The sequence below is a fragment of the Hyaena hyaena genome, unplaced genomic scaffold (genome assembly GCF_003009895.1).
Source record: "Hyaena hyaena isolate Hyena2069 unplaced genomic scaffold, ASM300989v1 scaffold_281, whole genome shotgun sequence".
In the NCBI taxonomy this organism is placed as follows: domain Eukaryota; kingdom Metazoa; phylum Chordata; class Mammalia; order Carnivora; family Hyaenidae; genus Hyaena; species Hyaena hyaena.
In genome coordinates this window covers 208176-231033 of record NW_024080914.1, presented here as the reverse complement: position 1 = coordinate 231033, position 22858 = coordinate 208176, and the positions used below count along the sequence as shown (strand labels likewise).

The window sequence follows — 22858 nt, the reverse complement described above, 5'->3', positions numbered from 1 at the left end:
GAATGCTGACAAAAACTGAGGACTGATGGATGTGGGGGGGAGGGGGGATGGGCATGGAGGAGGACACTTGTGGGGATGAGCACTGGGTGTTATGTGGAAACTAATTTGACAATAAACTATTTGTAAAAAATAAAAAAAAAGTAAAAGGAAAAAAAAAAACATGTGTAGGCTAGACTATGGCAAGTTTTCCTGCGATCTCTAAACTCCTTTGGCGCTTTAGAATTCTCTAATTCGATTGTGTTAATTCTTCAGGACCGAGGCTGTGTATACTTTGATTCTCCATGGTTTCCAAAAATTCTCACGAGGTTAATATCCTTCTATTGCATGACTGCTTTGCCCCTGCTACCTGAACCGAACTACATGGAAGCTAAGGAAGCTTATTCAAACATGTGAACAGCGCGTTTCAAGAAAACAGTGCCGGGCACAGTGCCTACAACAGCCTGAAGTTCTAACAACTCTCCCAAGTTTGGGAAGGCTTCCGAGTTTTCTGAGATTACTTCTCTGAGCATGAGCGGAAGTCACCCTTTGAGAAATCTGCGGATTTTTTTAATGACAGGTACCCTATGAAGAAGCAATCCGTTCCATTCTCTTTTTCCCGTTGCACCCACAAGCAAGTGACCAGGTGACAAATCTGTCTTCGTTACAAGAAAATAAAGATCTCACTCAAAGAAGTCTGAAGCAGCCCAACAGCCCATCTTCCCACAGTAAAGATGGCGCCCCCTGAGTGTGAATTGCAGGCGATACCACTTCCGCGTTTCTCCGGCGCCCTCGTCCAAGATGGCGGACGAGGCTACCCGGCGTGTGGTGTCTGAGATTCCGGTGCTGAAGACTAACGCCGGACCTCGAGATCGTGAGTTGTGGGTGCAGCGACTCAAAGAGGAATATCAGTCTCTTATCCGGGTTAGTTTTGGTTCTCCGACCGACCGCGTCGCAGAAGGGTTGCGGGTAATCGGGTGTCCTTAGGAATCGGCTCCGTGTGGAAGCCGCTTCCGGTTATAAAGTTTAACTTCCAAATTCATAGAAACTGGACGATTGTGGGGCTGGGGGACTTAGGAAGGTATGATGGGGAGGGGGTAAAGGAAACTCAGTTTGGGAGCCCAAGTGGGGCCAAAGCAGCAGTTATTTTAGGGATACGCCTCCCCGGAAGGTGACGTGTCTCTCTGCCTCCAGGTGTTTGCTCTCCTGGATGGAGGGGAGGTAGTCAAAAGGGATTCCTGGGGCTCCCAGTCCCTGGCTCATAGAGATGACTCCTTCGCTCTTCCTAAGGGAGCACACCGGATAGGGATGCAAATTCAAGTAAGTGTTAGTTGCCAAGAGTTGAGTGAAACTCGCAGTTAGGAATGAGCCATTTTCTCAACTCATCTCCCTTCTGTGGAAAGAGAAGAAAGTTTTGTCTTCCTTACAGTGGTCTCTGTTTCAAAGGGCGGCAGCACGTTATTCACTACCCCCCCCCCCCCACCAGATTTGTTGTACACTTAGCACCTAGGAACGGGATCCAAAGCTGCATAAGGTGGAGCCTACTGAGATGGATAGAAACAAATCATTATGATTCATTAAGGGGCGGGAGAGGGAGAGGGAAAGCTTGCTAGGATTTATTTTAAAATGTTTGATTTATTTCTAGGAGAGAGAGAGACAGAGCGACAGCGTGAGCAGGGGAGGGTCAGAGAGAGAGGGAGTCACAGACTGAAACAGGCTCCAGGCTCTGAGCTGGCAGTCAGCACAGAGCCCGACGCGGGGCTCGAACCCACGAACCGCGAGATCATGACCTAAGTGAAAGTCGGACGCTTAACCGACTAAGCCACCCAGGCGTCCCTCTAGGATTTTTGAGAGCAGAAGGTGAGATACGTAATTCAGCTAGGGTCTTGTCAGGGAAGGCTTCCTGGAAGAGGCAATGCTTGAGCTGAGCCTTAAAGAGAAAACGTAAGCTAAAATGATAAACAGGATAAGAGAAAGATGTTCATGGGGAAAGGAACAGCATGAGCAAAAGCATAGAAGCGAGAAATGGCATGATGCAATGAAGAAATATAGAAACAAAAGCATTTCAGAGTTGCTAAGCCATCAAGTGTATGGCAGGGATGGGTAGACAAGCCTTGAGACATAGGCTTGAGCTCTTGAAATTTTTGTTGTAGGTACTTTAATACCTTTAAAGTAGTTTAAGCTGAGGGATAGCATGGTCAGATTGGGTTTGGACCAATCACAGTGGCAGTAGAGAAGAAAATAGAATTGAAAGAGGTAAGATTGAAGGAAGGAAGCAAATCTAGGGGACTGTCATGAATCCAGCAAAAGAAAGGTGATGATCTAAACTGGATAGGTATAGTGACGATAGAGAGAAGAGGTAGATTTGAAGAACATTCAAAGGGTGAAATTAGCAGGACATCGTGAAGGACTGGTGGGGAGGAGAGGAGAGGAGAGGGAAGGTCAAGGGTGACTCCCAGGGTATGGCTTGCATGACTGAGTGAATGCTGTCATCGAGATTGATGCAGTGAAAAAATGGTCTGAAGGACAAGGGGGAAATGCTGAGTTTGAGGTACCTGTGAAGTGAAAGTAAAAATTTCAGTATACAGGGATGCCTGGGTGGCTCAGTTGGTTAAGCATCCGTCTTTGGCTCACGTCATGACCTCAAGGTTCATGAGTTCGAGCCCCACGTCAGGCTCTGTGCTGACAGCTCAGAGCCTGGAGTCCGCCTCGGATTCTGTGTCTCCCTCTTTCTCTCTCTCTCTGCCCCTCTCTTGGTCTGCTTTTTCTCTCTCTCTCTCTCTCAAAAATAAATAAAACCATTTTAAACAAATTATTTTAAAAAGAAAGAAATTTCAATCTAAAGTTGGATACTAGAGTCTGAAACTCTGAGAAAGGGTCTGGACTAAAGTAAAGATTTGGAAGTCAACATCATGTACTAGTCAAAACCATGACTACGTTTGGGGAGCCTGTGCAGCTCAGTCAGCTAAGCGTCCATCTTCGGCTCTGGTCATGATCTCTCGGCTCAGGTCATGATCTCGAGGTTCATGAGTTCAAGCCCTGTGTCTGGCTCCTTGCTGACAGCTTGGAGTCTGCTTCAGATTCTGTGTCTCCCTCTCTATCTGCCCCTCCCCTTTTCCCACTCTGTCTCTGTCTCTGTCTCTCTCTCAAAAATAAATAAACACTAAAAAAATTTTTTTTAACCAGGACTATGTGAAGTCCTCCAGGGAGGGAGTATACTATAAAATAAGTTGTGGGCTGAGGGCAGACAGTATCAGACTTGGGAAGAGAACCTCGTCAATATTATCAAGTGTTTTGTGCCTGCTAAATAGAGTGGAACCCAAACATTCTATTCTCTGCTCTGGGCAAATCTCCTACGTACCAGTGTAACTGTGTCTTCAGCTTTGCTTATGTCAGTTGGGGTGGGGGTGGCGGTGGAAGTGGGGGAGTGGGGAGGAGTGGGAGGGGAGGGACACCAGGGAGGCTCAGTTGGTTAAGCTTCTGACTCAGGTCGTGATCTCTTGATTCATGGGATCGAGCCCGAGTCAGGCTCTGCGCTGTCAGCCAAGAGCCTGCTTGGGATTCTCTCTCGCTCCCTTTATCTCTGCTCCTCCCTGCTTGTGCTCACCTCCTCTCAAAATGTGAACTTTAAAAAAAAGAATGAAAAGTTGGGTACACACCAAGAGAGCAAGTAATCACACACTTTTCTTTTGAGGGAAGAGGACTGCCCTTGCCCTCAGCTCCCTCCTCAAAGACCTCATTCTCTGCTTTCAGTACGTAGAAAACAACAAGAATGCCGACAATGATTGGTTCCGACTGGAGTCCAACAAGGAAGGGACTCGGTAGGCAGACCCTCTTGGTAGTTTTGGGGGTGGGAATCTTACATGGCTTGAGCACTGTGATGTCCCAAAGCCCACTGCCAGGCCTCCCTGCCTCCTGTTAGCTGTCTCCACGCCCACAGCTCCAGAGCACCCCAGTTGCCATCCCATGAGTCTCCCAGACTGATCACCTAAGCCAAGAATATATTATTTGAGTATGAGAAGAAGGGACAGATTGGACCTTGTTCAATTTGGTCTTTGTTCCAGGTGGTTTGGAAAATGCTGGTACATCCATGACCTGCTCAAATATGAGTTTGACATTGAGTTTGACGTGAGTATGATGAATGGGAAATATGGAAGTTAGTGGTAGGGGAGAGATTAGGTGGCCGTTAACAAGCTAACCTTTTTGGAGGAACCAAAGACAACTTTTAAAACAGGAGGGGGGAAAAAAACCGGGAGGGAAATGCTGAGGATTGAAGCAACCATAGATGACAGCCACTACTCTCCATGTCCAGAATCCCAGTGTGTGCATGCGGCTTGGGGGGGGGGGGGGGGTGTGTCACACATTTCAGTTCAACCAGGAAATATGTGTGATTAGATAGTTCCCTTCTATCTCAATTCTGTTTCATTAAGGCCTTATAATTCCTCCAGATTCCTATTACATATCCCACTACCGCTCCAGAAATTGCAGTCCCTGAACTGGATGGGAAAACAGCAAAGATGTACAGGTAGGACTCAACAGGAGATGGGAAAAGGTCAAAGAGGCCTCAGGGAAGAACTCTGGGAGACAGGAATTGTCCTAGAGGGCCTCCCAGCCCTCCTCGGCCACATCTGGGCGAAGCACTTAGCTGACCTCGTGCTTAATTCTGATCACTAGCAGTCACCCTGCGCTTCTAAGAGGTTGTTATGCTTTATGGTAAACCTTGCCTGTCAACACCTTCTTCCTCTTGTCCCCCCCTCCCCCCATAGGGGTGGCAAAATATGCCTGACTGATCACTTTAAGCCTTTGTGGGCCCGGAATGTGCCCAAGTTTGGACTAGCTCATCTCATGGCTCTGGGGGTAAGTTTGGGGTATTTGGTATATAAAGGTAGGGAGGGGAATTAGGCACTGAGCAATGTAAAGTAACTGAGAGTAAACAGGGAATAACAGTGTTTTCCTTGGGCATGTCCATCAAATCTCTCCAGGAAGGAGCTTCTGATGGAACGAGGGGCATTGACTGGGTGGGTGGTGGTGATCTCAGCAGGGTCTCCCTTGTATTGCAGCTGGGTCCATGGCTGGCAGTGGAAATCCCCGATCTCATTCAGAAGGGCGTGATTCAGCATAAAGAGAAATGCAACCAATGAAGGATCAAGCCACCAAGGCAGGACAGAGGGACCTTTGACAGGCTACATTCTGTTCCTGTTTCCTGTGCATCACTCCTACTCATCCAGCTGCTTCCCCCCAAACCCCTCCACCCATAATTGTTACTAAGTAGCTGCATCAGGCATTGCTGAAAAAAATAAACAACAGTATCGCCACTGAATTTCTAAGGCTACACAGGAAAGGGAGAGACTGGGGCTTTGGAAAACCAAGGCAATTTATATCCCTTCCCCCAGTGGGGCAATATGAGATCCAGGAAGGATGGGAAGCAGGCTGGAAAGTGGGTGCACAGTCTTTTTGGTTTCTGGAGAGAACTCATCAATAAAAGCTGCTGCTTCTGATGGCCCGTGGTTCTCATCGGTGGCTGTGACGGAGAGGGTGAGCAGGCTAAGGGCGAGCAGGCTGAGACCCAAGGCACGTGTACAACTACATTAGTTTGGAGGGAGGGGGAAATGGGGGATTCCCCAGGAGCTGGGAAAGGAAAGGAAATCTTGACTGCGCTCCCTCCTGCTGAAATCTGCTTGCAGAGATCCGCTCGTGTCTTTTAGCGGGGTGCCTACTGCTTTGGTCTGCAAGATGCTAGAGGAATGGTTTTGCAGGACCAGCATTCCCCGCCCTCCGGGGAGTCTTCCCATCCCTATGTGGAGTGCTGGATGCTTCTCCGCTGGTCTGCGGGCTGGACCCAAGCATTGCAGCTTTCCACACAGGCACCCCTGCTCCCTGGCAAGGATCCGTGCCGCAAGCCTCGGGGCCATACGACAACTATCAGATCTTCATCCCTATGGGTCACAGGACCCTGTGCTTCAGGGGGGCTTGCTATGGAGAGATGATTTAAAAACCATTCAGAGCAGAGCTGGGAACCGGCGGTCCTAAAGTTGGCTGCGTTTCCATGGTGTCGGCGGCGGAGCCAAAGGGGCGGGTTCACGCAAGCGCCGAGGAAGGAGGTGGGTGGATGCCGAGTGTGGGTGCGCAGGCGCCGTGAGAGGCGGTGAAGCCGGTGGCCGGTGGCCGGGCGGGACCAACAAAGATGGCGGCGGCCCCTGCGGCGGGAGAGATCTGGGCAACAGCTGCAGCTAAAGCTGCAGCCCGGCCCTCGGGGGGGCTGCACGGGGGTAGTAGGGGGTGGCCTTGAGCTGGGGCTTGGCCCCGGCTGGCCTCCCCCGCTGCCTCACCGGGGGACAGGTACGGGCCAGGGCGCTATGGCGTGGGGTGGGGGGTGGGGGCCGCGGGCAGGCTGCTCCAGACCCGAAAGGACGCCCTCCACAAAGGCAGGGCGCGGGGGGCCCAGCAGGCCTGGGGGATCTGGGCTGGAGGGACAGCATCCGTGGACCGCAGGGAGTACGCCGCCGGACCCCATAGCCAATCAGCGGCCTCGGCCTTTCTGCCCTCGAGGGGGGCGGACCCGGCGGAAGCCCTGCCGTGGTGGGAGAGGTGCGGAGATGAGGGGCTTGTTCGACCTCCCTCCCCGCCACTGCCCCTGAGCCCCAACGTCTCGTTGGAGCTCAGAGGTGGGGGAGGGAGTGATTCGCCGGTCACCCATTTCGTCCGCTTCGTTGCAGCCCGGAGGGCAGGGGCGTGAGGGTGGAGTGCTGTCTTTTGGGCTGTTTTCCTTACATCCACACCCTCATTTGTCCAGAGGTTCTAACTGACCCCGGGCACCTCCCATTGACCAGCCAGGTATGGGGGCCCTTGTCATTGGCCTTTAGATCATGAAGACAGCCCAGATAGAGACTATCGTTGGCTTTTCAGTAAAGTGGTGTTCGGCAGGAAGGGGGTGAGGAATATAGAAAGAGTCAAAGCAGTGGGCTGCTATCATTCATTCATTTACTCAATGGATACTAAGTATGTACTTTGTGCCAAGCACGAGGCTAGGTGCTGGGAATACAGTGACTGATGTGACAGACGCTGTTACTGCCCGTGGAGTATGTAGCTGTGGTAACCTAGGTCCCCACCTCCCTCCACGTTCAAATACTGACCCTCTCTTCTCCTCCCAGGTCCAGCCTGTGGTGTCCACAATGCCCCAGGCCTCTGAGCACCGCCTGGGCCGGACCCGAGAGCCACCTGTTAATGTCCAGCCCCGAGTGGGATCCAAGCTACCGTTTGCCCCACGGGCCCGAAGCAAGGAGCGCCGAAACCCAGCCCCGGGGCCGAACCCCATGTTAAGACCTCTGCCTCCCCGGCCGGGTCCCCCTGAGGAACGGCTCAAGAAACTGGAGCTGGGACGGGGTCGGACCTCAGGCCCTCGTCCCAGAGGACCCCTTCGGGCGGATCATGGAGTTCACCTGCCTGGCTCCCCACCCCCGACCGTGGCTCTGCCTCTCCCTTCCAGGACCAACCTAGCTCGGTCCAAGTCTGTGAGCAGCGGGGACTTGCGGCCTATGGGCATTGCGCTGGGAGGGCACCGCAGCGCTGGAGAGCTCGGGGCCGCGCTCAGCCGCCTGGCGCTGCGGCCTGAGCCACCCACTTTGAGACGCAGCGCTTCTCTCCGCCGCCTCGGGGGCTTTCCTGGCCCCCCAACCTTGCTCAGTATACGGACGGAGCCCCCTACTTCCCATGGCTCCTTCCACGTCATATCTGCCCGGCCCTCCGAGTCTTTCTACTCCGATGACAAAATGGTGAGGACCCGGCGGCACCCGCGGCCTTGCGTGCCCATGCCCCTCTCTGGGCCTCCAGCTTTCTTGCCATCGTGTGTCTTTCCTGTCCCTCTTTTCCCCCAAGTTCCCTTCCCAGTCCCTCACCGCAGCAGCAAGGACTCTCCTGTCCCTTCCTTAAGTGCCCTCAAGCCTCACAGACCTTTTTTTCCGGGGTCATCTGTGACTCGCAGGCGTGGTGTGCCGTTTCAATCCCCGGGGAATGAGCCCAGCCATTTGGAATTCTTCCGCGTCCCCAGGCCCTTCCTCTCCCTTGCTTCACCCTGTCTCCTCGGCTGCCGCCTAGGCCTAATTAGTCTCTGGAGCTGATGAGGGGCGGGCCCAGGACATCTGAGTTAGTGTGGTTGTCCATTTCCCAAGCTGAGTGCGCGGGGTTGAGTGCAGTTGGAGCCACCAGGAGAGGGCTCAGGAAGGGGCCACGGGGGCGGGAGGGGGCCTTGGGGGAAGCAAGGTGGGCGTGGGGAGCGGCTGGGCAGCCATGCCCGTGCTGGGGGAGCTGCCCCAGGAGCTGCGGCGCCGGCTGGCCGGGCAGAGGAGTAAGTGGGGAGCAGGTGGGACGGCCATGGCCGAGTCCGTGCTACACTCGGCTGTGATGGGCTTCCTGCTCATGGCCAGTGAGGTAGGGAGCCCCCAGTACCCGGTGGGGGAGAGAGGGTGGAGCTTGGGGGCGCTTCCCCAGGGGTGGGGAAGTGGTGGGCAGCCATGCTGTTGAAAGGTCAGAGTGCCAGGCAGGATGGATGGGAAACTGCTGACTCCACTCTGACTTTCCAGGCTCATCACACGCTGCTCCTGGGCTCTGGTCATGTCGGCCTCCGAAATCTGGGGAACACGGTGAGAGCCACTCTCTAGTCCTTCCTCTTGAATGGGAATGTGAAATGGTGCGGTGGGGGGCGGGGGGTGCTGACCTGGGGGGAGAGGGGAAGGAGAGCACTGGAGCCCTTCTAGGTGGCAGGCCACTGGTCTGTGGCAACGACGGCGGTGTCTCTCCCGCTCCCCAGTGCTTCCTGAACGCAGTGCTCCAGTGTTTGAGCAGCACTCGGCCGCTTCGGGACTTCTGTCTGCGAAGGGACTTCCGGCAAGAGGTGCCTGGAGGGGGTCGAGCCCAAGAGCTCACTGAAGGTAGGGCAGCCACCCTTGCTCCCTGCTTTCCGGGCCCCGCCCCACCTTCTGGGTCCATCTGCCAGTCATGGCAGCCCCAGCCATTAAATCTGGCCGCGTGTCTGTGTGTCCTGCTGCCTGCTTCCCTAGCAGTGGCTTGCCACCCTCTGAGCCGCCTCGGGCCGCCTCTTCCAGTCTCTCACCTTGGTCTCCCGCACCTGCCCCAACAGCCTTTGCAGATGTGATCGGTGCCCTGTGGCATCCTGACTCCTGCGAAGCTGTGAACCCCACCCGATTCCGAGCTGTCTTCCAGAAATACGTTCCCTCCTTCTCTGGATACAGGTGGGAGAGCTGGAGGGTACGAGGGTCCTCCCTGGGCTGAGCCAGGACCCTGGCTGCATTGTCCTGGGCCTTCGGGTGTTCCTCACCCAGGAAGCGGGACTGACTGGGGGGTGGGTGGGGATAGTGTCTGGGGACCGGGTGGGGGCGGGCGGCCCACACTCTGCTTTGTGGCCACAGCCAGCAGGATGCCCAGGAGTTCCTGAAGCTCCTCATGGAGCGGCTGCACCTCGAAATCAACCGACGAGGCCGCCGGGCTCCGCCAATCTTGGCCAGCGGTGCGGCTCCCTCTCAGCCCCGCCGCGGGGGGGCTCTGCTAGAAGAACCGGACTTGAGGTAGGGTCACTCTCCCTCCCTCCCCTTCCCGTACGTTCTTGGCAAAGCCTTCACCCTACACAGAGCCGAGCTAGTCCAGATCGAGGATGTAGGGACCAGGGAAACGCTTAGCTCCAAAAATGGTTTGAGAAGCAGGGCAGAGGTTGGAGGAAGGAGGCCAAGGGGTGCAGATGGAGGAGAGGACAGTGCTGGGCCCTGTGTGGAGGGAGAGGGGGTCGTTTACAACCAGGGGCGTCGTGAAGTTGGCCGCTCTGCCCTGGCCCTTGTTCCTGTCTTTTCTATCGCCTTGGGATTCCCCAGAAAGCCTTCTGAACCATTACTCCTTTGACACTTCTTTGAAAGGCAGGGAAGGAGCTGGGGTATGGGTGGGGTGCAGGGCCGTGTGAGTCGTTTCCGTGGTGTTGGGCCCGCCCCCGTGTCCCCGCCGTCTCACGGGTGCTCCCCACTTCCCTTGATCTGTGGTAGTGATGATGACCGAGCCAACCTAATGTGGAAGCGTTACCTGGAGCGGGAAGACAGCAAGATTGTGGGTACGGAACGGGCAAAGCCATGGGGGCAAATCAGCGTGGGGGGGGTGCAGGCCTGGGAGATAGACTGGCCCTTGAAGGGGTGTGGGAGCAAGACTAGAGGATGGAAACGCAGACGAGGGCGAGGGGGTTGTTAGGAGTGCTGGCGCTGGGAAGGGAAGGGTCAGGCAGAGGGGTGGGGGCCGAGGAGCGTCTCAGGCACCCCCTTAATGACTGTTTGTCCCGCCTCTTCACTTCTGTCTAGACCTGTTTGTGGGCCAGCTGAAAAGTTGTCTCAAGTGCCAGGCCTGTGGGTATCGCTCCACGACCTTCGAGGTTTTTTGTGACCTGTCCCTGCCCATCCCCAAGGTGGGAGTCCAGAGGATTCCAGGGGTGGATGGGACATGGGTTCTGTGCCCTGTCCCTGCCCACCCCCAGAGCGTGGGAGGGAACCCTGTGGGTGTCTGGAGAAGACGTGAAGCCTGGATTGATGGAGAAGAGGTGGGGAAGCAAATCCGGAACGTGCTGACCTTTCATTCCCGTTTTCCCCCAGAAAGGATTTGCCGGGGGCAAGGTATCTCTGCGGGATTGTTTCAGCCTTTTCACCAAGGAAGAAGAGCTAGAGTCAGAGAATGCTCCAGTATGTGGGCTTCCACGAGGGATACAGTAAGGGTGGGAGGTCTGGACGGGGAGGGGGCCGGATCTGAGTTAAAGGGGTCGCGTGATGCTTTGGATCCCAGATAGTATTTGTACGTCTGGGTTTGTGTTGGGCTCTCGGATGCTTCCTGGTAATCCTAGGAAAAGGGGAGTGGCCCGGGGAGAAGGAAGTGCCGGGGAGCACCGGAAATCTGTGAGTTAAGGTGTCAGAAAAGCCAGTTGAGGGGAGGCGCACACTAACTCGACGTTATTTGACATCCATCCAGGTGTGCGATCGATGTCGGCAGAAAACACGAAGTACCAAAAAGTTGACAGTGCAAAGATTCCCCCGAATCCTTGTGCTCCGTATCCTAATCTTCAAATTCTCCTTTCCCTGGTCCAGTCCCCCCCCACCCCCACCTCATTTTCCGTGTCTGCAGAGGCTGGACAGAGGCTGGACGTTTGGGAATCGCATTTTCCTTAGGAAAAGCCTGCCACTCCACCTCTTCCTGCCTCAGCCCAGAGGGGAGGGGACAGCATTCAAAACCTCAGTCCCCTTCAAATGCCCTCCGCCCCCCTCAACATGCTCCTTAACTAGGGTTTAGATCTTAATCGATTTTCCGCCTCTCGAGGCTCCATCAAGAAAAGTTCAGTAGGTGTAGACTTTCCACTGCAGCGACTGAGCCTAGGGGACTTTGCCAGTGACAAAGCCGGTAAGTCTGGAAGGTTCCGAAGAGCTCCTTAAAAGGGGGGCGGGGGAGAGGGGGAGCGGTCACAGCTCTGACCGTAGGATTGGATCGACTGTCACCCTACAGGAAGCCCCGTATATCAGCTGTACGCCCTCTGCAACCACTCGGGCAGCGTCCACTACGGCCACTACACGGCCCTGTGCCGGTGCCAGACTGGCTGGCACGTCTACAATGATTCTCGGTGAGAGCAGCCGCCCCCGCGACCCCTGCCCCGTCCCCGCCGCCGCCTTGCCCTAATATGAAGCCCCAGAAAAGCGCAGTGTGCTCTTCCCAGAGGCCGGGAGGTTGGTCCCGTGGGGAGGGGGGAATATCCAGGAATGGCCGCCAGCCCTGCCCCCCTCTCCTTTCTTCCCAGTGTCTCCCCTGTCAGTGAAAACCAGGTGGCGTCCAGCGAGGGCTACGTGCTGTTCTACCAACTGATGCAGGAGCCACCCCGGTGCCTGTGACACCCCCTTGACGCCCTGGCACCTGTGAAACCCTTTCAACACCCTCAAGCCCCAGGCTCCCCATTTACCTCAGAGACGTCTATTTTTGTGTCTTTTTAATCGGGGAGGGGGGAGGCGGTGGTTGTAGCTCCCATTATTTTTTTTATTAAGAAGTACCCTTCCACCTGGAGGCTCCCTCGTCTCCCAGCCCCGTGTACAGAGCTTCCTAGGCCCCTGCCCCGTGTACAGCCCCCAGACCCTCTACAATCTCACTTTTTTTGTGAATAAATTTATTAAGAAAAAGTGATGCCCTTGTTTGTATTTGTGCTTAGGGGGTGGACAGAGAGCCGGCCGAACCCGAGCCCTTCTGGGACCCAGTTCCTTCTCCGAGCAGATGGGGGCGCTCTCGGGTGGAGGTGGGGGCGCTCTCGGGTGGAGGTGGGGGCGCCGGGCCCGGACACGCGGGGTGGCGGCCGCGTCTGGCCAAGCAGCGAAGGTTTCCGTTGGGGGAAAGAGGGAAGGCAACCCCGCGACTCGAGAAGCTACGGGGAGGCCAGTGCCTGCGCCGGGCTCTGCCCGGAACGGGGCTGCCCCTCGAGGGCGAGGCACCCGAGGACCCCTGTTGACAAACACGGGGCGCGTTGCCGGGCCGCCCCGGCTCCCGTAGGCCCAGGCTGTTGCTAACACCATGGAACTGTTTACGGAGCCGCCTCCCCACGGAGCAGCCCGTGTCCCTGCCCGCTCTCCCTGCACCCAGCGCTCGCCTCTCCCCCGCCCCCTCCTCCCGCCCCAGGGCTGTCACCGTCGCCGGGCCAGGGAAGCCTCAGCCCGCGGCCCGCTGACCCGGCCCCAGCCCTCGCCGCCGCAGCCCTCGGGGGAAGGCAGGGCCCGGGCGGCCTCCCTCCCCAACTGGCGCCTAACCGGTTAACCGCCGCTCCGTGCCGCAGCCTCACGCAGGGCCGGCCTCTGCGCGGCGGGGAGGAGCCGCCGCCAGCTCTGTGCTCTCATTGGCGGGCGTCATCCGGGGCCTCCCAGGGCCCACCAATCCGGAGAGGGGGCGTGCACGCGGAGTCGGAGGGCCCGAAGGGGGCGGACGGAGAGGCGGCTTCCGAGCCGCGGGCCTGGGGCCCCCGGCGGCGCCCCGACCGCTGCCCCAGTAGATAGCGCGGGCGGGGCCCTTATCCGCGTCCCCGCCGGGCGCCGGCCGGGGAGCCCGGAGACCTCTCCTGGCAGTTCTCTCGGCCCTCTCGCGGGTGAGTCCTGGGTCCTGGGAGGGGACCTCACTGGCTCCACACCCTCCGCGGGCTTGGCGGGTTTCCCCAGGAACAGTGAGTGGCCGGGGGTGGAACGTGGAACCTGGGGGGCTTGTGCAGAGCAGGTGCAGCCCCGTCAGCCTGTCCGATCCCCCCCACCCCTCGCCCAGGCTACGCCCAGGTTTCCTAATGGGCCGGACCGTGGTCGTGCTGGGAGGAGGCATCAGCGGCTTGGCCGCCAGTTACCACCTGAGCCGGGCCCCCTGTCCCCCCAAGGTGAGTGCCCCGTCGTGCTAGAGGGAGTGTGCTTTAATACCCTTTTCGCTTTTCTGCCAAAAGGGAGCGCGCTGCCCTCTTCCCCTGCAGACCATTTACCCGAGGCTACAGGCCGTGCCGCCGTCTTGTCCCCAGGTGGTCCTGGTGGAGGCCAGCGAGCGTCTGGGAGGCTGGATCCGCTCAGTCCGAGGGCCAGGTGGCGCTATCTTTGAACTTGGACCTCGAGGAATTCGGCCGGCGGGAGCTCTGGGAGCCCGGACCCTGCTCCTGGTGGGAAGGTTATGGAATGCCTGGGGGGGGGGGGGGGGGGGGAGGGGGGGGGGGGGGGGGGGGGGGGGGTGCTTGCGGAAGGCCCTTCACTAGAGGACAGACTTGGGAGGAAGCATCGGTGGGCCAGTCCTTTCCTGAGTTTCTCCTCTCCCTGGGGGTGTGTGGAGAGCAGGTTTCTGAGCTTGGCTTGGACTCAGAAGTGTTGCCTGTCCGGGGTGATCACCCAGCTGCCAAGAACAGGTTCCTGTATGTAGGTGGCGCCCTGCATGCGCTGCCCTCTGGCCTCAGGTAACGCTGTCACCCCCTTCCTGCACGACTCTCTACCCTGCCCGCCTGGCTCTCACCCCTTCCACGGCTGCATCTCCCAGTCTGTCCGCCGCCCGGGCAAGTGGAGCCAGATGAATGGAAATGACTGTGCCTTCCTCAGCGCAGGGGGCTCTTCCGCCCTTCACCGCCCTTCTCCAAACCTCTGTTTTGGGCTGGGCTGAGGGAGTTGACCGCACCCAGGGGCAAAGACCCTGATGAGACTGTGCACAGTTTTGCCCAGCGCCGCCTTGGACCCGAGGTAACGTGGCCTAGAGGCCCCCCCAAACCCTCCCCTCCTAACCAGCTGCAGAGTCCCCTCACTCAAACCTGCCACCTAGGGGCTCTTATGCAGGGCTCGGGGATGCCCTCTTCTCATCAAACCCAGTAGTCCTCAGAACACAGTGCCGGGAGTGGGTGCCTTCACTCTCTCCCCGTTCCTTTGTTCTAGCGGGACTGCTTCGTGGCTGAAACCCTACCCCACCCCGGTTCCCGGCCAAACAGGGCCAACAGGAACTGCTCTGTGGGGCTTCTTCCTTGGCCTCTCAATCCCGGTCTCACCCCGAAGGTGGCGTCTCTAGCCATGGACAGTCTCTGCCGGGGAGTGTTTGCAGGCAACAGCCGAGAGCTCAGCGTCAGGTCCTGCTTTCCCAGTCTCTTCCAAGCAGAGCAAACCCATCGCTCCGTTTTGCTGGGGCTGCTGCTGGGAGCCGGTGAGCGGGGATTGGTTCAAGGGAGCGAAGATACTAAGGGTCGCCAGAGTGAGGGGCCGGAGGCCAGGGTCCTGTTTTAATGATGCGTCCCTGCCTCCTCCCCGTGCAGGGCAGAGCCCACGGCTAGACTCGGCACTCATTTGCCAGGCCCGAGCCGAGCGCTGGAGCCAGTGGTCACTGCGCGGAGGCCTGGAGACGTTGCCCCAAGCCCTCACCTCCCACCTGACTAGTAGGGGGGTCCATATTCTCAGAAGCCAGCCCGCCTGTGGGCTCAGCCTCCAGGCAGACGGGCGCTGGAAGGTAGGAGAGCCCCCTGCTGTGTCATGGGCGCGTGTAGTGGGAGTTTCCATCTTTGCCTCAATGTTTTAACCAGGCCCGGGCTGGCAGGACTACTTATCCGGGGTTTTCCTAGATGCTGTTTAGGTGTGGGCTACCCTAGGGTCTTAGACTTTATTTGTAGACCTTCTTCCAAGACCTGCTTGATCCAGCTGTGGGCAGAAGCGGTGCTTATACGTGGCTTAGAGAGGGGAAGGGCCAGCCCGGCTCCACCGCACCTTTCAGACAGGCCACGCTGACTGCTGGCTGGCCCACTTCCTGCAGTAATGGGGGTGGGGGGACGCACAGTCTCTCCTGCCAGTTTGGTGCCTGGGACGCTGAGGCAACATTCCCGTTCTGTCTGTCACTCCAGTGTTTTCGTCCTGTCAGGTGTCTCTAGGGGACGGGAGCCTGGACGCTGACCACATTATCAGTGCGCTTCCAGCTTCAGGTAACGGGGTCGCCACCGTCCCCTTCCCCGGCGGGAGTGACGCAAAGTGTAGCGTCCGGGACCCACAGGACCATCCCGTGCCCTTGAGCCGGTCATCCCTGTGGGAGTCTCACCCTGGGGAGGGCGGGTGAGACTGGCGTGAAGGCCTCCTGACGCGGGCCTCCGCCTGCTCCCCCCCCCCAGTGCTCAGCACGCTGCTCCCTGCGGAGGCTGCGCCTCTGGCCCGGGCCCTGCGCGCCATCCCCGCGGTGTCCGTGGCTGTGGTGAATCTGCAGTACCGAGGAGCGCGGCTGCCTGTGCAGGTAGCTGTGACACGGGAACGTGAGGCGTGGGCTCGACCGGAACCTTTCCCTCCTGACCCAGTGTGCTCCTCTGTCCAGGGATTCGGACATCTGGTGCCGTCCTCAGAAGACCCAGGCGTCCTGGGAATCGTTTATGACTCGGTGGCTTTCCCTGAGCAGGACGGAAGCCCCCCCGGCCTCCGAGTGACTGTGAGAAGCGGCAGCGGGGGGGTTTCCGGACGGCTCCCGTACCCAGCACGGGTCAGGCCAGGCCGCTCAGTGCCCTGGTCTCTCCCTAGGTGATGCTGGGGGGGTCCTGGTTACAGACGCTGGAAGCCAGGGGCGCTGTCCTATCTCAGGAGCTGCTCCAACAGCAGGCCCAGGAAGCAGCTGCCACCCAGTTGGGGCTGAAGGAGCCGCCAAGCCACTGCTTGGTCCATCTCCACAAGGTGAGTGGGGTGAACGTGCCTTGACTCCCACTGAGGGCAGGTACTGGGCTGTTTGTCGTCATCTGCTCGGCTTTGGGCATCAACAGTTTCCCTGTATCCCCCCTTCTCTCCCCAGAACTGCATCCCCCAGTACACACTAGGCCACTGGCAAAAACTGGGTGAGTTGGGAGAGCGACCGCGCTGAGGAGGGCAAGGAAGCCGGGCCCCAGCTCTCACTGCCCTGCCATCTCTTCCTTCCAGAGGCAGCTACACAATTCCTGGCTTCTCAGAGGCTGCCCTTGACTCTGGCCGGAGCCTCCTATGAGGGTGTTGCCGTCAATGACTGTATAGAGAGTGGGCGCCAGGCGGCAGCCCGGGTCCTGGGCTCGGAACCAGACAGCTGACCCCCAGCGCCCACCACCTTCTGGCCTTGCTGGTGGCAGTTCTTGACCCACGAAAATAAAAGTCACTGGAGCTTCCCTGGATCTGGGTGGTTCTGTTACCTACGGGCATAAGGTGGCGCCGGGGGGAGGGGGAGGGCGCAAAGACAGGCACAAGGTGCCTGGGATATAGCGAGCATGGGCAGAGGCAAGACAAAGTCCTTTATTAGAAAATATATCAAAATCCCAGCCCCCTGAGCCAGGTCCATGGAAGGTCCAGCACTGACAGAAGGGCCCCACGGAGGGGCTTCCTTCACCAAACATACTTCCTCGACCATAAATAGAATAAATATTCACAGAGGTCCCAGGAAAAGCCGGATCACTCTTCTCCCCATGGAAGAGGAAGGGACTTGGGGTCCAGCCCTGCTCTTACCCCCAGGGGCCAGGGACTCTCAGGAGTCATCACATAAAATCATGACATCAAGGATTCACAGTCATAAGCCCTGGCGGGTGGCCCTAGAAAGAGGGACCCCCCCCCCAGGTCTAAAGGAGCCCAGCTCCAGTCCAGCAGTGAAGAGAGGCCCTGGTCTCCAGCACAGCACTGGAGTTCCGTCCCCCAACCTCCCCTCGGAGAGCAGTGAGGAGCTGAGGGCGGGGAGAGCACGGCCCCTCAGATTCAGGTTCATGATTGAGGTGGGCGGGAAGGAGTCAGTGTGAGCCCTGGGGGGCTGTGTGGTTGGCAGTGGGCAGAGGGCCGGGCCGGGCCGGGGGCCGGCGCTGCAGCATCTCCTGACGGAAGGCCTGGGAGGAACCAGGTGGGTAACGGGGACCAGAGGGAGTCCGGGGACCCCGAGGATCAGTTCCAATGTCTGCTGTGATGTTGGTATAGAGAGGGCCCAGCTCTCGAGCCAGCAGTCGGTACGTCAGTGAGTTCATCCCATCTTGCGTCCAAGAATTCTGGGTACGGACCAGGAGGTCAAATCTGAGGGTCAGAGGTTGGAGAACTAAGGCCCAGAAAGAAACGGCCGGGAACCTAGGGACCGCTTGAGAGTTTCCTGGCCGCGATGCAGAAGCCTGAGGACCCAGTAACCGTTCCCGGGCAGTCCTCCCTACCTGTGGGGATTCTCCTCGTTGCCCTTATCACCTCGGTGCTTCACCATCTTATAGTGCCCGACAGATGTCGGGGGGCGCGAGATCTTCATCCCAGCCAGACGTACCCTATGGGAAGAGTGAGGGCGCCGTGGAGGAAAGCTCCTGACAGAGCACCAAGAGCTACGTACGGCCAGCAAGGAAGCGGTTCTGAGTTTTTTACGCAAAGAGCCACTCTTACTGGTTAGGCAACAAAGTGCCACGTACCGGAAGAGGAGGGAAATTCAAACAGAAAGAAGGAAATGGCACAAAAGAACGTAGAAGCCGGATGTGTCTGAAGGCTCAGGGGCTGCTGCCCATGGACCCAAACCCCGGGGCCTGTTCAACAACCAGCAGAGGGGGGTTTGCACCTCCCACCTTTGTTTCCTGGGAAGGGCCGGGTAGGGAGAGGAGCCCTTTGATCAAAACAACAGGACAAGACCGAGAGTTGCGGCCCCAAGCTCAGCATCTCTCACCTAGGACGGTGGCTGAGCTGCCTCAACTCCCCCACCCCGCCCCCTCCACCTGTCTCCAACGTTAGGAAAAGAAAAAAGAACGGAACCAAGTAGTTGGGACCCGGAAAGAAACAAACCCCAACTCAGACACACAGGAGCGAGACCTCTAGGTCCCTAGAGGCCCAGGAAGGTACTGGAAGGATAGTACGTTTAGAAACTGCTGGGTCCTTCACACACACACAGAGGACACGACTTCAGAGAGCTCATCCCGGAGGGGACAAGGGGGAGGGACGCAGTGGGTCTAGCAGAACAAGCCCAAATCCTCACACCACAGATACGAAACTGGGTCAGCTGAGGCTGAAGGTCAAAATGTTTCACATGCTAAAAATGAGCTGGCATCGAGCCAAAGACACAGACTCCAACCAAAGAAGCGATTCTGGGCTATATGGAGCAGAGCCCCTCCTCCCCTGCCCCAGACAGTGGCCTGGGTGCAAGCCTAGCAGGAGGCAGGACTGAAGTGTTGCTCGGCCGTCTTCCACCTCTGGAATTCCATGATACTCTAGCCTACGGATCCCGTCGTCTCTCCCAGAAACATAACTCATCAGGACTTAGGAGACCGGGATGGGGGGGAGGGGTGTGTGTGTGTGGTGGTGACAGAACGGGAACAGCATGCACAGCCCGTGCAAAGCCCGAACTGGGGAAAAAGCTGAAGGAGAGGGACAGGCCCAGTGCAGGTCCAGCCTCCTAGAGGCTGGTGTGAAAGGGCTAGAGGCAGGCGTGGTCCCGGAGGACAGGCCCCCAGGCTGAGGCGGGGGTGGGGAAGGGTGGCAGGAAGTCTGACCTGGTAGCAATGTCGTCATCCTCACCGCCCCAGCCCCAGTATTCATTGGGGAAGCCATTCATCTTCAGGTACTGGTCAGGGGTGAGCGCCGAGACTCCTCCGAAGTACTGGGGGTACGGGAGGCTGGGGGGAGAAAGGTGCCTGGAATCCACAAGTCTCTGGGGGAGACATCCATCCCCACCCACACCCCCTTGGCTCTCCTTCCCACGGACAGTAGGGCTCCCTACTTCCCGGCACCCTCTCGTGCCCTCTACCTGTATCCAAACTTGTTCATGGCGACAGCGACATGCCGGGGTCCCCGGGGGTCACACACGTACAGGTTGTGGTCGTTCTCGGGCAGCAGGTCCACGTCGTGCAGGAAGAGGCAGTCCCATTCCTCGTCACGCAGGGCCTCCCGCACGCCAACGTTCAGCAGCTTGGCCCTGTTAAAGGTCCCATTGCCAGCCTGGAAGGTAATGGAGGAGAACCCGACCATGTCTGCAGGCGGCATGGAGAAGAGGGGCCGAAGTACAGGCGTGAAAGGAGGGGGATCAAAGCGGGCGGCGGCGGGGGGAGTGGCGAGGAGAATGGAGAGAAAGACAACTTTCAGTCTTCATTCAGCCAATAGTCTTTGAGCCTCAGCCCGTGTGTGATACTTACATGCCGCTGCTCAGCATTTGATCCTGACAACCATAGCCACGGAAAGCAGATGTCTACTAGTTTTCACTCTCTGCCTCATTTTAGGGGGTTAAGAATCTTGTTCAAGGTCACATGTGGGACAAAGGGCAGGACTAATTTTAGCCCAAATCTGGCCAGTTCCAAATTTGCACCATTGCAAATTCAACACAGGAAAAATCGTGGAGCGTAGAGGACAGAGGGAATAAGGCCCTACACAGAACGAGGGGGCTTGCGGGGCTGACAAGCCGGTGCCGGGGCTTTCCCCGCCTTCAACAGTCTGACCCTCTCAAGATCATTCCAGGGACCTGCTATGTGGGAGGGGAGTGGCTCGGACTCTGGGCTTCCTTACAGGAGGGAGGAGGGCGGAGCCTGGGAGTACCTGGTGGATGACGTAGATGCCGTACGCGAGCTGCTGGCGCTGCAGGAAGGGGTGTAGGTGGTAGAGCAGCAGGCGCAGGTGGTGCTCCCGGGCACGGTGGGGCACGATGATGGCTGTCCGGGAGCGGGCCTCACACCCTGCGGGCCGGTACCGGCCCCCCGCTTCCACTCGGGGGTTCCTCTCCACAATCTCTGCCAGCGACGGCACTGGGCTAAAGGACACGGACACGGGCCCCACTGTGGGGAGGGAACAGCAAGGTCAGGGATTAGAGGGGCAGTAAGAAAAGAAGGACCCCCCCCCCCACCAGGGCCTGGGAACACCGCGGGCCGGCCCTGGAAGTCTCGTTCTGGGGCTCAGCTTTCCCAAGGGCTCCCTACAAACCTCACAAGGCTTTTGCATTTCCCATCATTGGGAAACAGCTATCCAAAGTCTGAAAGGCACAGGCTCCTTACCTAGCCTACCTCACTTTAGGCTTCCATCACTCTCTCCCGCCTCGCCAGGCTGGAGGCTCCAGTGAGGAGATGGAGAAAAACAGGACTTCCAAGTAACTAAAGCAGAGCTCACCCACAAAGGAAGCAATTCCTCGCCCAGGGCAGGAAGAGCACACAAACGGCCAGGCAGTGGGAAGCTGGGGCTCAATCCGGGAGCCCAATCTAAAGTCCAAATTCAGAGTGGGCTCCACCTCCACCTCAGCCCACCTTCCAGTTTCTTCCACACAGTCCAAGTCCGTCTCCTGCCGCCCTAGCTCTGTCCCCACACCTTGGCCTTCCCTTTTCTTCCTCCTCCACTCTGCACTCACCTAAGAGAGGAGATCTTTCTGGACAGTAGGGCAGACCTTGAGGAGCTGGAGGGCCCCCTGGGGCAACGGGGGCCCCGGGCAGGTGACTGAGGTTACTGTAGACATCATGGGGATGAGAATAGTCAAATGTCGGCCCCTGCTCGCGGCCAAATAGGGTGCTGAGGCTTCGGAAGCCCCCCAGGGACAGGTACATCATGACAGCCAGCTGGGAGCCCACAAGCAGGGCCAGTGTGCAGGGCCGCTCCAGCAGCCTCCGCAGCATCCTGGGGTGAGGTCTGAGGAGGGAGAGAGGACAGTTCTGGCAACAAGCAAGCCAGCAGAGAGATCATAAGTTGAGAAGGAAGGTGGTGCCAAGAGTTAAGAGGAAGAAGAGATAAAGGACAAAATCACAGAAGGGAGCACACAGGTGTACAGTCAGGCGCAGAGAAGAAACAGAATGTAACCACCAGCAGCCCCAACACCTGCTTCCAGCCCAAGTTTCGCTCTCCTCCACCTCCTCCCAGAACCGCTCAGCCAACTACTCTCGGTCCCCACCCCCAAGAATGCTTACATCATTCAGGTCCCATGTCCATTTCCAAGGGAGTCCCTGGAGAACCCCCCTTCCAATTTTAGAGAGGGACGGACTCACCTAGGTTCAAGCGGTCTTCTCCGGGATCATGGGGGCCTCGGGGGGTCCCGGCGGGGCAGAGATGTGAGGCATTATCTAAAATTGGAAATGTCACAGAGGACACAGAAGGGCTCCATCCGGCGCTCCGACAGCGATCCTGGGGCCAGCTGTAACACAAGTGGTCAAGGCAGAGATCAACACCGGGGTGAATCTGGTTTCCCCAGCGGGGGAAGTGAGGGCAAGTGGCTGGAAAGAAAAGGGGAGGAGCCAGAGAAGCTAGGTCCCCGGCCTCTGCCCCGGCTGCCCCACAGTGCCGGGTTCACGCTTACTTAACCATACCCCACCCCAACAGGACCAACCTGTTTGGGGAGTAGGGACAGGGCAGCTAATGGAGACATTATTTTCGCCAAGGGGTGAGTCAGTCGCGACAGGGCTGTGGAGTGGCCTCAGGAGAACCAAGGGCGGAGTAGGAAACAGGCTCCTTTCCGTTCTTCAAGTGCCTGGGAGCTAGCTCCGCAGGTGCAGAGAGCGTGACCACCTGGGAGCTGCAAGCAAACAGCCCCGGAGCGCGGCGGGGAGGAGAGTGGGGGTGGCGTCCTCTACCGTTTCGACCCGGTCCCGGTCCCAGCGGGGGTGGGGAGGAGGGTTACGGCTAAAAGTGAGGCAGGGGGAGGGAGGGCCGGGCAGAACCTGGCGGGGGTACCTGGGCTGGCTCACCTAAGGGGCGTGGTCAGCGCTCTGCAGAGGGTCACATACCAGTTCTTCCCGCGCACCCCCATCCCACCCCAACCTCCGCTTTCATTTGCAACGTGAGCCCACCGGCCTCTGCCCGATGTCCAGCCGGGACCCCCTCCCTGCTCAAGCTGGTCTCCAACCTTTCCCCCAAACTTCTCAACCTGCCAGTCGTCCGAGCCTTTCTCCCGGGCCTCTCACCCCATCATCCCCAGCCCACATACCTGCTCTCCGGCTTCCCGTCGTCACCGCCACCGGGACAGCCTGGCAGGCATCGCCGCCGCCATCTTGGAAGCGGGCGCCGCTGGGCGGGGCCTAGCGTCACGGGGCGGGGCCTGGCGTCATGGGCGGGGCCTGGGCGGGGCCCACCGGGCAGGCGGGGCGCTGGGACTGAGGCCGGAGCGCAGGTGGGCGGGGCTGGAGGGCTCCGGGAGCCGGCGGGGGCTCTCCCTCCTGGACGCGCTCCGGACCGGATGCCGTTTCCCACCGCTCAGACTGGGAAGACCATCAGCTCAAACCTGGGCTCTCTTGCAGGGCCGAGCCTGACCCAGAGGCCAGTACGACACTTTCTGGCGCGTCCCGAGACCTGTCCCCGCGGGCCAGCCCCTTCCCGGCGTGTCCGTGGCGCCCCTGAAACTTAGTGCCACTTAGTATCACAGTTGTTTCTTGCTCAGGGTATATCGTTGCGATTGCTCAGGCGCATTTTTGTATACCCAG

General features: G+C 58.4%; 4 protein-coding genes across 12 annotated transcripts; 3 read left to right on the top strand and 1 right to left on the bottom strand.

Annotated features, from left to right (window-relative positions):
• Positions 1-749: 749 nt before the first annotated feature.
• Positions 750-5475, top strand: UFC1 (ubiquitin-fold modifier conjugating enzyme 1). Of its 2 annotated transcripts, none has more exons than XM_039246451.1 (6): positions 750-900; positions 3676-3797; positions 4041-4104; positions 4425-4501; positions 4743-4833; positions 5037-5475. In XM_039246451.1, the coding sequence occupies exons 1-6, from the start codon at positions 778-780 to the stop codon at positions 5115-5117; spliced, it is 558 nt and encodes a 185-aa protein (XP_039102382.1). In that variant the 5' UTR covers positions 750-777; the 3' UTR covers positions 5118-5475. The 2 variants fall into 2 exon arrangements, with proteins under 2 accessions (XP_039102382.1, XP_039102383.1); XM_039246452.1 differs by having other exon boundaries at positions 751-900; positions 3730-3797.
• A 628-nt stretch (positions 5476-6103) lies between these two features.
• On the top strand, positions 6104-12176 carry USP21 (ubiquitin specific peptidase 21). The gene is made up of 13 exons (XM_039246449.1): positions 6104-6315; positions 7128-7748; positions 8556-8615; positions 8783-8903; positions 9113-9224; positions 9402-9557; positions 10023-10087; positions 10329-10432; positions 10617-10703; positions 10987-11065; positions 11305-11412; positions 11515-11629; positions 11804-12176. The coding sequence occupies exons 2-13, from the start codon at positions 7149-7151 to the stop codon at positions 11892-11894; spliced, it is 1698 nt and encodes a 565-aa protein (XP_039102380.1). The 5' UTR covers positions 6104-6315; positions 7128-7148; the 3' UTR covers positions 11895-12176.
• A 769-nt stretch (positions 12177-12945) lies between these two features.
• Positions 12946-16648, top strand: PPOX (protoporphyrinogen oxidase). Of its 3 annotated transcripts, XM_039246511.1 has the most exons (13): positions 12946-13126; positions 13297-13402; positions 13538-13672; positions 13845-13960; positions 14105-14237; positions 14544-14688; positions 14798-14988; positions 15394-15454; positions 15638-15756; positions 15835-15945; positions 16035-16184; positions 16300-16342; positions 16425-16648. In XM_039246511.1, exons 2-13 carry the CDS (start codon positions 13316-13318, stop codon positions 16565-16567), a joined length of 1434 nt encoding a protein of 477 aa, XP_039102442.1. In that variant the 5' UTR covers positions 12946-13126; positions 13297-13315; the 3' UTR covers positions 16568-16648. The 3 variants fall into 3 exon arrangements, with proteins under 3 accessions (XP_039102442.1, XP_039102444.1, XP_039102443.1); XM_039246513.1 differs by lacking the exon at positions 13297-13402 and having other exon boundaries at positions 13038-13126; XM_039246512.1 differs by lacking the exons at positions 12946-13126; positions 13297-13402 and having other exon boundaries at positions 13589-13680; positions 14100-14237.
• A 99-nt stretch (positions 16649-16747) lies between these two features.
• On the bottom strand, positions 16748-22465 carry B4GALT3 (beta-1,4-galactosyltransferase 3). 6 transcript variants are annotated; one of them, XM_039246493.1, is made up of 9 exons: positions 22366-22453; positions 21769-21954; positions 21431-21576; positions 20803-21077; positions 20004-20239; positions 19222-19412; positions 18968-19090; positions 17657-17761; positions 16748-17525 (listed from the first exon to the last, which is right to left on the bottom strand). In XM_039246493.1, exons 4-9 carry the CDS (start codon positions 21062-21064, stop codon positions 17252-17254), a joined length of 1191 nt encoding a protein of 396 aa, XP_039102424.1. In that variant the 5' UTR covers positions 21065-21077; positions 21431-21576; positions 21769-21954; positions 22366-22453; the 3' UTR covers positions 16748-17251. The 6 variants fall into 6 exon arrangements, with proteins under 6 accessions (XP_039102424.1, XP_039102426.1, XP_039102425.1 ...); XM_039246495.1 differs by having other exon boundaries at positions 21431-21505; XM_039246494.1 differs by lacking the exon at positions 21769-21954 and having other exon boundaries at positions 20803-21100; positions 22366-22465.
• Between the last annotated feature and the right edge of the window lie 393 nt (positions 22466-22858).

Excerpts from the sequence above, each read along its gene's own strand:
- USP21 (XM_039246449.1), top strand. The coding sequence starts at position 7,149 with ATGCCCCAGGCCTCTGAGCACCGCCTGGGCCGGACCCGAGAGCCACCT. Across the intron at positions 10,088-10,328 it reads GGAAGACAGCAAGATTGTGG|ACCTGTTTGTGGGCCAGCTG; the intron begins GTACGGAACGGG and ends ACTTCTGTCTAG. Across the intron at positions 10,433-10,616 it reads TGTCCCTGCCCATCCCCAAG|AAAGGATTTGCCGGGGGCAA; the intron begins GTGGGAGTCCAG and ends GTTTTCCCCCAG.
- PPOX (XM_039246511.1), top strand. The coding sequence starts at position 13,316 with ATGGGCCGGACCGTGGTCGTGCTGGGAGGAGGCATCAGCGGCTTGGCC. Across the intron at positions 14,689-14,797 it reads GGGGCTGCTGCTGGGAGCCG|GGCAGAGCCCACGGCTAGAC; the intron begins GTGAGCGGGGAT and ends CTCCCCGTGCAG. Across the intron at positions 14,989-15,393 it reads AGGCAGACGGGCGCTGGAAG|GTGTCTCTAGGGGACGGGAG; the intron begins GTAGGAGAGCCC and ends TCGTCCTGTCAG.
- UFC1 (XM_039246451.1), top strand. The coding sequence starts at position 778 with ATGGCGGACGAGGCTACCCGGCGTGTGGTGTCTGAGATTCCGGTGCTG. Across the intron at positions 4,502-4,742 it reads AAAACAGCAAAGATGTACAG|GGGTGGCAAAATATGCCTGA; the intron begins GTAGGACTCAAC and ends CTCCCCCCATAG. Across the intron at positions 4,834-5,036 it reads CTCATCTCATGGCTCTGGGG|CTGGGTCCATGGCTGGCAGT; the intron begins GTAAGTTTGGGG and ends CTTGTATTGCAG.
- B4GALT3 (XM_039246494.1), bottom strand. The coding sequence starts at position 21,064 with ATGCTGCGGAGGCTGCTGGAGCGGCCCTGCACACTGGCCCTGCTTGTG. Across the intron at positions 19,091-19,221 it reads ATGAACAAGTTTGGATACAG|CCTCCCGTACCCCCAGTACT; the intron begins GTAGAGGGCACG and ends TTCTCCCCCCAG. Across the intron at positions 17,762-18,967 it reads GATGACGACATTGCTACCAG|GGTACGTCTGGCTGGGATGA; the intron begins GTCAGACTTCCT and ends CTCTTCCCATAG.